The sequence below is a fragment of the Trichosurus vulpecula genome, chromosome 5 (genome assembly GCF_011100635.1).
Source record: "Trichosurus vulpecula isolate mTriVul1 chromosome 5, mTriVul1.pri, whole genome shotgun sequence".
Lineage (NCBI taxonomy): Eukaryota > Metazoa > Chordata > Mammalia > Diprotodontia > Phalangeridae > Trichosurus > Trichosurus vulpecula.
Genome location: NC_050577.1, coordinates 185,857,247 through 185,871,256, shown reverse-complemented (window position 1 = coordinate 185,871,256; position 14,010 = coordinate 185,857,247). Strand labels below are relative to the sequence as shown.

Sequence of the window (14,010 nt, the reverse complement as noted above, 5' to 3'; positions counted from 1 at the left end):
ATATTAAAAATATTAAAGCTTTCTATGAAATCAAGGGCATATATTACATATATATACACACACATATATACTAGTCTTATTAATTTAGTAACAAAATAAGATTTTAAATAAATGCATGCTATAAACATAGATTATAAATATAATATAGCTAAACCAAAAGAAATTGGTTTGTTTGGCTTTTTCAAGTCTTTTCTTTTTTTCCAATTACATGTCAAAAATTTTTAACATTCATTTCTTAAAATGCTGAGTTCCAAATTTTCTCCCTCCCTCTTCTCCCCCCTCATTGAGAAGGCAAACAATTTGACATTACCTTTTTGTTTTGAAAGTTTTCTTGCATGTAACTCCCCAATAGAATTATTCTCATTGAATTTCTGATAAAGTTGGGCATGATGAAAGCCTCTGAACTTCTCAGCTTTGGTGTAAATGACAAGATCTGACAACTCCAAGGCTATTTTTATCTTTCTGGTCTATAAATAGAATATAATTATTTTGCAATGTTTCATAAGTTCTTTGAAAGAAAAACTTTTTTCAAATCAAGGAACTACACTTTCAATCCTGTGGTCTTAGTTCATTATTGGCAAAGTTATCATATAGAAAATTATTTAATCTAGTCAATGCACTTCTTTTGCAAATATATAACAAATATTTAATGTTAATGTGAAAATAGCACAATTATACTTCACATTAAACATCATATAAGATACAATAATTATTACCCAAAGAAGCTAAATCTTTCCATTTTTTCACCCAATGAGTTTGTTCCTCCTCATCAAGCAGATGAATTTCCTTGTCATTGTTTTAACAATCCAGCTAGCAGCTTCTGTGGGGCATAAGATCGCCCCCCCCCCACAGCCAGCACCCAGGAGGCTGCCGGGCACGCCGGGAAAGCACAGGTTCTTTTTATCTGCTTAAACAAGGAAAGCACGGTGAAGGGGTTGACCAGCTTTCTTTAATCCAGCATTCAGTTAGTTCAGGGGAGCATACAGACAAGCATCAACAGACAGACCAAATACAGATTACAGTCAGCTAGTTCAGGGGAACAAACAGCCAGCACCCTGAACTTTAGGACATTCATTTAGTTTGGGGGAAAAACAACCAGCACCCCGAACTTCAGAACATAATACAAACAAATTACAAATATCAACAGACAGACCCAATACAATTCATAGTTACCAACATCTAGGTTCATCCCGAGAGCTCGGGCTGGCCCAGAGTCATGCTTGCCACCTCTGCCGTGCCAACTGGGAAAGGAAACGGGATCTCCAAGCCATCTTCTCCCCTCTTATAGAGTTTTTGACATCATCAAGTGCCGCCTGAATGACCAGGACTGATTGGTTCTTGAGTTGGCCCCTCCCCCCAGGATCCTGGGAGGTTCACATCCGTAGACTAGGTTAACACCCAATAGAGCATGGCTCTGGAGTTAACACCTCCCCTCAACCAGCCCCATGAATCATCACACAGGAAGTTCTCTGCTCCCAGGCATGGTCTCTGGGCTTCCTGCCCCAGAAGAGAAGCCGCAGATCCAGCACCCAGCAAGGCTCAATGAGATAAATTGAGTCACTCAAAGAAAACAAAGGCCACTCTGACCACAGTCATTCATCCTGTGGGTCTGTGACATTTTGTAGGTACCAGAGCAGTAGCCAGCTTCATGGTAGAGTAGAAAGAGAGCTGAACCTGGAATCTGAAGGCCTGTGATTTCCCTTAAGCTTAGTCATTAGTGGGTATATCTCTAACCTTATATAACACTGAAGAGAACAGAGGTCTTTTTCTCTTTTTGTAATGAAGAAAAAATTGTAGTTCTTCTTCCTGGGCACTGAGTATGCTGGTTTGTCCCAATGCTGTCTCTTTTATCAGTGACAAAATGGACTTGAGCTCAAGACCTGGGTTTGAATCTTATCTCTGACAATTAGCAATTGTACCATCATTAACAAGTCAGTCACTTAATCACTAGGAACCAGTTTCTTCTCTCAGATGAGGATAATAACATTTGCACTAGGTTCTTGAAAGGAAAGCAATTTGCAAACATTAAAAGCTATCTGAATAAGAGATCATTTTGTTGTTGCTTTAAGAAAGTCAAGCCATATGTAGGGAGTACTTCTCTGGCCATAAAAAACAAAACTACTTTCAATTCTTCCACTCCTGCATCCCTCGATTGGTTACTATTATTACTCCCATGGGAACAACCACTTAGTTACTTTCCTTTTATTTGTCTACAGGCCAAATCTGTGCCACACGATTCAAGTGAGCTATAGCACATAGATTACAGGACCTGGGATCTGTTTCTGACACTTATTTATTGTGTGATCATAGGCAAACCATTTAAGTTCTCAGTGTTTTATTTTCCACCTCACCGTCATCATCTTCATCAACAACTATTTATTAAGAGCCTACTCTGTGCCAGGCATTGTGCCAAGCATTAAGGATACAAAGAAAGGCAAAAGACATTCCTTGATCTCAACAAGCTTACAGTCTAATGGGGAAGACAATATGCAAACAACTATGCACAATCAAACTATATACAGAATAAGTAGGAAATAATCAACAGAGGGAAGGTACTAGAACTATGAGAAATTGGGAAAAGTTTCATGGAGAATGTAAGATTTTAACTGAATCTTTATTTAGGAAGCCAGGAGGCAGAGAAGAGGAGAGGGAGCATTTCCTGCCTGAGAGACAGACAGGAGAAATGCCCAGAGTCAGGAGAATGGAGTGTCTTGTTTGAGGAACAGCAAAAGAAGCCAGTGTCACCGAATCACAGTGTAGATAGAACAGGAGAAATTGTAAAGTGTAGGAATACTAGAGGGGAGGCTGGGTTATGAAAGGCTTTGAATGTCAAACAAAGGATTTTATATTATATTCTGGAAGCAATAGGAAACCACTGGACTTTATTGAAGTGAGGGGTGAGGGCATGGTCAGACTTGCACTTTAGGAAAATCATTTTAATGGCTGAATGGAGGACGGACTGGAGTGAGGATAAATTTGTGGCATTCAGACCATCTAGCGAACTGTTATAGTCTGAACTGAGGAAATTAGAACCTGAACCAAGGTGGTGTCAGTATCAGATGAAAGAAGTATATATATTTTCAAGGGATGTTATAAAATGCTATTGATAAGGCTTAGCAACAAAATGAATATGGAAGGATGGGGAGGGGGAGGTGAATGAGAGTGAGGACTTGACAATTATACCTAGGTGGTGATCCTGGAGGAGTAGGAAGATGGCCAGTGACATGCAAATTTGGGAGGGGACAGAGCATGGGGAAAAGATAAGTTCAGTTCTGAACATGTTGAGTTTAAGATGTATATGGGATATCTAGATTGAAATATCCAATAGGCAGTTGGAGATGTGAGACTAGAGAATAGTAGATAAGTTAGAGCTAAATAAGTAGATTTGAGGATCATCACCATAGAGGTGATTATCGAATACATGGGAGTTGATGAGATCACCAAGTGAAATGTAGAAAAGAAGAAGAAAAGAGAGGCCAGGAATGAGCCCTGTGGGACACCCAGGATTAGTGGGCATGACTGGGTAAAGATCCAGCAAAGGAGACTAAGAAGGAGAGGTTGGATAGGTAAGAATATATTCCAGTGTAGTTGGGAGGAAATTATTATTACTACCAGGACAGGATGGGATATTATGTTGAGGTGATCTGAAGTAAAGAACTGGGAAGAGAGGAAGCTTTCATAATACACATATATGTTTGTATTTGTATGTATATACACATTACTGACAGCTAAAGATGTGTAATGAAAGCTGCCCTGAGACTGGGTGACAAAAATGAATGATTTCACCCACATACAGAATGGAAAAGTGAAAATTAATTAGTGGAAGCATATCAGAGAAGTACACTTGTCATTGTCATCCACCAAGTCCTAGTTGTCTCATAAAGATCTGCCTCATAAGCATTAGCCCTAGCACCTAAGTACATTAATAACATGCTAGGTAGATTTTTGTTTGTCATCGGATCATTGGTCTTCTCCAATAAATGGTACAGATCACAATCCATCTCCACCTTTTCTTCCTACATGGATCTTAGCAATGTTCTCCCACAAATCCTACACAGGGATCTCTCTCTGTCTTTGTCTCTGTCTCTGTCTCTGTCTCTCTGTCTCTGTCTCTCTCTCTCTCTCTCTCTCTCTCTCTCTCTCTCTGTTTCTCTCTCTCTCTCTCTCTCTCTCTCTCTCTCTCTCTCTCTCTCTCTCTCCCTCTCTGTCTCTCTCTCTCTCTCCTTCTCTGTCCCCCTGTCTGTCTCTCTGTCTCTCTCTGCCTGTGTATGTGTCTCTCTCTCTCTGTCTCTCTCTTTGTCTCTCTGTCTCTGTCTCTCTCTGTTCCTCCCTCTCTCTCTCTCTCTCTCTCTCTCTCTCTCTCTCTCTCTCTCTCTCTCTCTCTCTCTCTCTCTCTCTCACACACACACACACACACACACACACACACACACACACAAAAGATACCGTGGAATATATAGGCTGCCCATCAATTTTCCCTCATCCTGACCACACGACAAGCTCAACTCATTTTCCAGTCCTATATCTCTCTGTGGTTATCCTTTAAGCTATTTCTCCAGTGCAATTCCTCATTCAATCAATCAAAAGGCATTTATTAAGACTTCTATATGTCAGATTCTGTGTTGGACAATGGAGATGCAAAGACAAAACTGTCCCTGCCCTCAATTGGTAATATGTTTTTGCCTCATCACATTTACTATGCCCTCCCCATTGTTTTTTGGGTAACCCACAATTTTAATTCTTGTGATATTCTGGTATTTCATGATTCACAACCACTTAACATCATAGAAAAAAGAGAGATTGGAACTAGACCTGTGACTTCAGTGGAGAAGGAGCAGTTGCCAATGAGGCAACTCCTTCTACCTATGCAAGTCAGAATCTTCTGCAACATTGCTTAGAACAACTCAAGTGACTTGCCCAAGACCACACTGCTATTATTTGTCAGAAGTGTGACTGGAATGAAGACTTGAATGAATTGAATAGGATCCAAGACAATTTTCTGTCCACTACACCATGGACATTTTTAATGGACCTTTATTTTAGGGAATAGCTTGAGATCTTCACAAGAAGTGCACAAGTTCAACCTAATCTGTTCTCTTATTCAATTCTTGTTCAAGTTGCAGTGTCAACCCAAAACATTTTTTCCTATTATATCTATTTTGTTTATGAGATATTTCTGTAAATAACATTGACATACCTGACACATAACACATACACTGCATACAACTTTGGAAAGTAGCCATAATCCATCTACAATATTGACTAATCCAAAATAAAACTTGAACATTGCACTCAGGTTCCCATGATAGGTAAAAAAAATTCTTCCAAATTGTAATAGCAGACATTTATGCAATGCTTTAGAAAATACTTTACTTATTTTATCCTCATGACAACCCTGGGATAAACTTACCCCCGATTAACAGATGAGGAAACTGAGGAAGACATTAAATGATTTGCTAGCATCTGAGGAAGTATTTAGCCTGAGATCTTCCTCACTCAAGGTCTAGCACTCTATCCACTACACCACCTAGCTACCTCTAAAGCCTCTTTATGTTTGTAACCAATAGATAACTGAAAGGGAATAGTAAGAAAAAAAATCTGCTCAATGGTAAATTTTTTAAAGTTTCTTACCTTTTTTTTCCTAGAATAACTTCTGAAATTCCTTTTTGAACATGATTTTTCTTCCATCTCTTTTTCTTTGTACTCTTTAATCAAAGGTGAATCAATATGTTCTTTTGAATCTTCTTCATCATCATCTTCATCTTCTCCTTCTTCTTCTTCACATTCTACTATCTGGCCATGTTTGTCACTGCCCAGTCTTTCAATTGTCTCCTTTATTGTTCCAATTTTCTTATTTTTTACTAGTATTTTGAATTTCAGTGCCTATGGATATAAATTGAATGGTAGGTATAATAATTCATTTTTTACTAATTCTTCATAAATATCAATTAAAAACCATTTCATGATATTTAATTAGAATAATGAACATTTGTAGTATATAAACATAGATAATGATGGTTGGTATAACCTACCAGTGTAAATGTTACACTTTAGCTTATGTAGCGAACTCCATTCTTTCTGCTGAGTTTAACAGTTAGGTCATCATTGGGAATTTTTGAGAGAATAGTTTCAGTAGAGTAGTAGGGATAGAATTTAGACTGTTAGGGATTGGTGAGTCAGTTGGTGGTGAGAAAATTGGGGCAATAAAACTATTCTTTTTAAAGTTTATAAATGGAGATGCAGAGAAAGTTTTTAACAAAATACAACACCCATTCCTATTTTAAAAAAAACACCAGAGAGCAAAGGAATAAATGGAGACTTCCTTAAAATGATAAGTAGCATCTATCTAAAACCATCAGCAATCTGTGTCTGCATCTGCATCTGCATATGTAATGCAGATATGCTAGAAGTATTTCCACTAAGATCAGGGGTGAAACAAAGATGTCCATTATCACCACTGCTATTCAGTATTGTACTAGAAATGGTGAAAGAAATAAAATAGGCAAAGAAGAAACAAAGCTATGACTCCTTGCAGATGACATGATATACTTAGAGAATCCTAATGAATCAACTAAAAAATTTCTTGAAATAATAAATAACTTTAGCAAAGTTGCAGCATATAAAATAAACCCACATAAATCATCAGTGTTTCTATATATTACTAACAAAACTGAACAGCAAGAGATAGAAAGAGAAATTCCATTTGAAGTTACTGCAGACAATACAAAATATTTGGGAGTCCACCTGCCAGGACAAAACCAGGAACTATGTTAACACAATTATAAAACACTCTTCACACAAATAAAATCAGGTCTAAACAACTGGAAGAATATCAGTCGCTCATGGGTAGGCCGAGCTAATATAATAAAAATGACAATTCTACTTAAATTAATTTACTTATTCAATACCATACCAATCAAATTACCAAAAAAACTTATAGAGCTAGAAAATAATTACAAAATTCATCTGGAAGGACAAAAGGCCCATAATATCAATGGAATTAATGAAAAGAAATGCAAGGGAAGATAGCCTAGCTATATATTATAAAGCATCTATCATCAAAACTACTTGGTACTGGCTAAGAAATAGAGGAGTGGATCAATGGAATAGGTTAGGTACACAAGACACAGTAGTCAATGACTTTGGTAATCTACTGTTCAATAAACCTGAAGACTCCAGCTTCTAGGATAAAAACTCACTATTTAACAAAATCTGCCAGGAAAACTGGAAAATAGTATGGTAGAAACTAGGCATAGACCAACATCTTACACAATATACCAAGATAAAGTCAAAGTGGGTACACAATTCAGATAGAGAGACTGATACTATAAGCAAATTAGGAGAGCAAGGAATAGTTTATCTGTCAGATTTAAGGAGAATGGAAGAATTTATGACCAAACAAGAGAGAGAGAACATTATGAAATGCAAAATGGATCATTTTGATTACATTAAATTGAAAAGTTTTTGCATGAGCGAAGCCAATGTAACCAAGATTAGGAGAGAAGCAGAAAGCTGGTAAACAATTTTACAACCAATGTCTCTGATAGAGGCCTCATTTCTAAAATATAAAGAGAACTGAGTCAAATTTATAAAAATACAAGTCATTTCCCATTTGATAAATGAACAGGCAGTTTTCAGAGGAAGAAATTAAAGCTATCTATGGTCATATGAAAAATGCTCTAAATCATTATTGATTAGAGAAATGCAAATGTGTACCACATCATGCTTATCAGCTTGACTAACATGACAAAACAGAAAAATGATAAATATTGGAGAAGATGTAAGAAAACTGGAACACTAATGCATTGTTGGTGGAGTTGCAAACTGATTCAACCATTCTAGAGAGCAATTTGGAACTATGCCCAAAGGGCTATAAAACTGTACATACCCTTTGACCCAGCAATAGCATGTCAAGGACTATATCCTAAAGAGATCATAAAAATAAGAAAATGACCCAAATGTACAAAAATATTTATAGCAATGCTTTTTGTGGTGGCCAAGAACTGGAAGTTGAGGGGATACCCATCAATTGGGGAATTGCTGAACAGGTTATAGCATATGAATGTAATGGAATACTATTGTTCCACAAAAAATGATGAGCAAGCCAACTTCAGAAAAGACTTACATAAACTGATGCTGAGTGAAGTGAGCAGAACCAGGAGGACTTGTACACAATAACAGCCACATTGTGCAATGACTAACTTTGATAGACTTAGCTCTAATCAGCAAAGCAAGGATCTAAGACAACTCCAAAAGACATGATGGAAAATTCTATCCATATCCAGAGAAAGAAATATGGAGTCTGAATGCAAGTCAAAGCATACTATTTTCCTTCTTTATTGTTGTAATTTTTTCTTTCTCATGGTTTCACCCATTGGTTCTAATTCCTCTTTACAATATGACTAATGTGAAAATATATGTGTATATATATATATATATATATATATATATATATATATATATATATATATATATATATGTAGAGCCCATATCAGATTGCACACTATCTTGGAGAGGGGGCAGGAGAGGGATGGGGAGAAAATTTAGAACTCAAAATTCTATGGGAGTGAATGTTGAAAACTAAAACTAAATAAATATTTTTTAAAAAAATTAGAAATGGAAGGAGAGATAAGATAATAGCCTAACTAACATGATTACAGAAAATATTTTTAGGAGATGTAGCACCTGGTTATTTGCTCATCTTTCTTTCCCTTTTCCATTAATGACACTATTCTACTAATCCCCCAGGCTCAAAACTTCAGTCACCTTTGTTTCTTTCTCTATCACTCATATATCCAGTCATTTACCAAATCATATTGCTTCTTCTTCCTCAAAATTTATCAAATCAATTATATTCCCCCTAGTACAGGTCTTTAATACATCTTATTTATACCATTAAAGCAGCCTCTGAATTAGTCCACATTCTTCTCATCTCTTTGAAACTAATCTGTGACATTCTAGGTACTATTACTAGATTAATCTTCTAAAGCAGAGCTTTAATGAGTCATTTGTTCATTTATTGATTCTTGTCAACCCCTTAATCAACAGTCTTTAGTGATTCCTCACTGCCCACTACAAGAAATTCAAATTCTCAACTTGGTATTAAAAATGCTGCATGTATTGGCCTCAATCAATTTTCTATCTTTATTTCCCATGACTTTTGTATATGTACCCTATCCTTTAATCAATTTGGATTCCCATACATATCCCATGCTTTCTGATCTCTGCAGATATGCTTGCATTGTGTCCCTATCTACCTCATCTAGAATGCCTTACAATCATGTCCACCTATCCAAATCCTAAACATCCTTCAATGTCAATCTAAATTACCAATTCTTTCAATAAAGGTTCTATAATGTGCCCCTCCCCCATACTGGACACAGTTTCTTCTTCCTACAAACTCCAATAGCATTTTTTTTCAGAAGAAATTGAATGCTTTTTATTGACTTGACCTAAAATCTTAGCATGAAAAATTTTCCTTGCCTGGAAAGCTATTTGACGGGTCTCAGAGGACTACCTGTTCACGTCCCTTCTTTTGCCTTTATTCCTCAATTCTTTATTATGGTTTTATAAATTCAATTTCATTCAAGAAGCATTTATTCATTACCTTTTGTGTAATGAATAAATGTAGCAAGTATTATGCAATGAAATTAGGTAGCAAGGCACGATGCTAGACACTGGAGATGTAAAGGGAAAAAAATAAGTCCCTGCCCTCAAGAGCTTACATTTTCCTGGAGAACAGGAAGAGTTCAACACGTAAATACAAGACAATTTGAAGGAGAAAGCACAAAACATTATTAATAATTAATGAAAATGATTAGTCAACTTATAGTTGTATAGCATTTATAATTACAAAGTGCTTTAACACAATATACTTACATTTTATTTTCTTAATAAGCCTGTGATTTAAGTAGCAAAAATATTATCCCCATTTCACAAATGAGGTTACAGTGGGTAAGAATAGTTCATTTATTAATCAGCAAGCATTCGTTCATTACTTACTACGTGCCAGAAATCATACTTGGCACTACAGACAAAAAGCAGAAATGAAACAGGCCCTGCCCTCAAGGTTAAGGGGTTTGTTTATGATTACATAGAAGTATGAACCCGTGTTGAGGACTTCCTTCCTCTATATTATACTGAAATAATTTTGAACTTAGGTATATATTCACATGTTATAAATATGTCTTTAATTGATATCTTAACTGAAGAGTTACAATCCATAATTTACCCAGCATAATCAAGATCACAGTTAAAATATAAAAATTCTAAAACAGTAAACCAAATCATCACAACTTAACTCAAAAACCTGAATTGCTGGAATCTTAAATAATTCACATTGGGCAGTTGTGTGGAAGAAGGATTAGGAATAGGAGAGAAAAGAACATTCTTATATTTACAAAGCTATATTAACCTATGCTATAGTTACCTCAGGTGAAGGTAATTCATTTGGAAAATTTTCAAGCACATCAGAAAGAAGTGTATCCCCAAGAATACTTTGTAAATTACTTGCCATTATTTCTTGTTGATGAGGGGAGCAGTGATTTTCTAGAGAGAGTACCACTGGATAGTCAGATGCCTAAAAAGAGATTGTGATTAAGATTAGTCACCAGAAAGACAAAATAATTTTATTGAAAATAATCATATAAATTCTTTGGGTTTTTCATACATTTTAAAAGTTTGGGGACCTTGGAAAAGGGAACAAGAGAAGTTCTTGTGGGTTTCAAACAAACAAAAAGTGGAGGAGAGAGCTGACACAATTTAGATAAGGAAAAAGCAACTACGTGATATTTCCTTTTTTAAACATAAATTTCTAAAATAATGGGCAGTTGCAAACAAGTAAAATAATTATGTACAGATGAAAGTGTCCCCAGAAGAGCAAATAGGGAAAAGCAATAGGTTTGTTTAAAGTGAAGGGGACATTCTCAAGGGATGCTGTTAATTCAATAAACATCTATAAAACATTTACTATATGCAATTCATAGAGATATAAAGACAAATAGATACAAAGATCTCCAGGAGTTTACAATCTTACTTACTTACAGGAGTTTACAGGAGGGCAATAGCATGTTCACAGGTAAATATATACAATGTAATTTTCCAAAGGAGAAAGCACTGAAGTAAATGGGAGAGGCTTCCCATAGAAGTTGGCACCTAAACCGAGCCTTGAAGGATGTAACAACAATGCTACTTGCCACTACTGTGGCTGTGTAAAGCCAATAACCCCAGCACACAGGAAGGCTGCTAGCACAGGTTCTTTGATCTGCTTTTCTAAGGAAAGCAACTGTAAGGGGTTTATAATTTCACTTTAATTAAACATACATACATCACTCACTTAGCTCAAGGGAAAAAGTCAGCACCCTGAACTTCAGAGCAAATACTAACAGAAATTACAGAGAAAATATAAAACAGACCAAATAACACAAATCAATAGACAGGCTTCCAGCTGTCTGACCAAAGCTATAGATACATAGTTACCAGAGAGAGAAGCACCAACATCTGGGTTTCAAAGCCAGGGACGCTCCTTAACGGCTACTCAGAGTCTCCACACCAGGACTCTTCCAATGAGTGGGCCCCACACAAAATGCTAACCTCAGAGTATATATACCCTTTTTCAGGGCCCAAGGGCTTCACACCTCTCATTACCTAATTAGCAAAAGGTTTTGGGCCTTCCTACAAACAAAGGCAAGACTCAATCAAAGGCACTTGATTGCCTTGGTGCTGAGAAAAAGCAGTAAAAAGTCCCACTTTGTCTGTCCTAACAAAGGATGCCAGGGTTTCTAAGAGGTGGAGATGAAGAGGTCATTTCAGGTATGGTGGAACAATTTGTCCAAAGGGACAGAGATGAGGCATAAACAGTAGGGGTTTGAGAACTAATTAACATTCTGGTGTAACAGAGGACTGAACAATGAGCTCAAACCCTGAAAGTACGGTCAGGATGCCACTGATGCAATTACACACACACACACACACACACACACACACACACACACACACACACACAAGGCTGTGGAGAGTTGCTTCTGGGAGATCTGTGAGGATATGTAAAGGAAGTGCCTTATAGAAACCAGAGGATGAATAAGCATTGTGAAAGTGATTACAGTATGCAAGCCACATGTTTTAATAGCAGCCTCTTCATGGTGTAAGGGGAGAAGTGTCAGACTCTCTCCCCATCCGAGGCCAACATGTGGCCCCAAGAAAACAGGCCTCAATTCTTTGCCTTAATTTATCACTTTAGGTGAAATAAATTAATCTGGAATCTACAGCTTTGTGAGTTTTCAAGAGATCAGGACAGTAAGGCATCTGGGAGTCCAAGAATTGAGTCCATGATTAGTTTTTCAGACAGCCCAGCATCAGTACCTCAAAGAGCAAGGACTCATCCCAGTGATAGCTAAGGAAAGGACTCATCCATTAGTCATGCCACATTTGAATGTGAATTTGGTAAGATCAACACTATATTAAACCTGAGCTCATTCTTCCCAATGACAAAGATAATAGAGGGAAGAATTGTGCCTCTAAGCTATTGGGAGGTGGGGAATATTTGTAGTTCCATTCTTGCTATATCTTAGAAGTTAATATTCCCTTGTAAAAACTAATTGGTTAAATGGAACTGAGCATCTAGGCACTGTTGGTTAACAGTGGAGAAAACACACCCAGAATAGGTACCCAAGCTTATAATATTAAAGAAAGTGGCCTCAACCCTGTCAATTTTACCCCAAGAGCCCTGGGGAAGCAGATATAGCCAGACATACTTTGCAATCATGAGTTCACAGCATGCTGGCTACACTGGGATTTATACTTTAAGGTGGATGAGCATTCCCTTGAAGTCCTTAAAGTGACTTTAACTACTTCAGCCTTTGAACTGGAAGAGATCTGAGTCACACCTGAGAGTTTTAAAAGACATACATAGCCTGCAACAAAGCAGACTGATAGGAAGCAACAGGGAGAGAGCATCCCCAGTCTCACTCAAGATATAGTGACCTAAACAGGAATCATTTGTACAGGGGCAACACCTGACAAAAAAAATCAAAGAGAAGACATGAAAGAGGTAGGTGAAAGTAGAATCAGAAAAGGGAGAGATCAAATTGGACTGTATGGCTTCTCTAAATACCTCAGAACAAAGTGGTCCTCACCCTGAGTTCTAATTTCTGAGATGCAGTTAGGCATCTGGCAGCTAGATAGCATAGTAGATAGTGTTGAACTTGTGGTCAGGAAGACCTGAGTTCAAATCCAGCCTCAGACATTAGCTGTGCAACTTTTGGCAAGTCACTTAACCTCTATTTGCCTGAGTTTCCTCAACTGTAAAACAGAGATGATAATAGCACCTAATTACCAGGGCTGTTGTGAGGACCAAAGGAGATATTTGCGAAGCACTTAGCACAGTGGCTTGCATGTAGTAGATGCTACACAAATGCTAGCTGCTACATAAATGCTAGATTATCATTGTCATCATCATCATCCTCATCATCATCTGCCTAAAAGGCTATATGGCCCACCTTGTTCTCCCCCTTCTCTGCAACAATTCCTCCATACTTTCAGTTCTAACTCTTGTTTCTTCTTTTTCAGTTTCTTCTGCCAGATGTTCCTCCTGTACCACCAATATTTTCCACTTCAGCTTGTTAATTCCCTGATCCTTCTTCTCAATCTGCCCTGATGAAGTCTATGTGTGTCTCTTAAAACTCCCAAGTGTGACTCAAATCCCCCTCTCCCAAATCAAATATCACAAAAATTCAAAAAACTTTCAGGAATGCAAGGGAATGTTTGTCCCTCTGATCTTAAAAAAAAGTCTCAGAATGCCAGTCAGTTCTCAAACCTCTGTTATATCTGGAATGCCAAGAACCAGAAATAGTTGGTGTAGTTGACTAATGTGAGTAGAATATAATGTAAGTAAAAGAGATTAATATGAAATAAATTTGGAAAGGTTAAGTTGAATCTGGAATGTAGAGGGCTCTAAATGTTAAGCTAAAGAGTGTGAATATAGAAACGCTAAAAATTTTTAGCAAGGGAATG

General features: G+C 37.1%; 1 protein-coding gene across 1 annotated transcript in view; it reads right to left on the bottom strand.

Moving 5' to 3' along the window:
• The window catches only part of PLCZ1 (phospholipase C zeta 1), a 97,131-nt gene that overhangs the window by 47,372 nt on the left and 35,749 nt on the right, over positions 1–14,010 (bottom strand). Inside the window, exons 5-7 of the mRNA XM_036760662.1 lie at positions 10,430–10,579; positions 5,632–5,883; positions 311–467 (exon numbers count right to left, since the gene is read on the bottom strand). Coding sequence (XP_036616557.1) covers positions 311–467; positions 5,632–5,883; positions 10,430–10,579 — 559 coding nt within the window. The remainder of the gene's footprint in view (positions 1–310; positions 468–5,631; positions 5,884–10,429; positions 10,580–14,010) is intronic.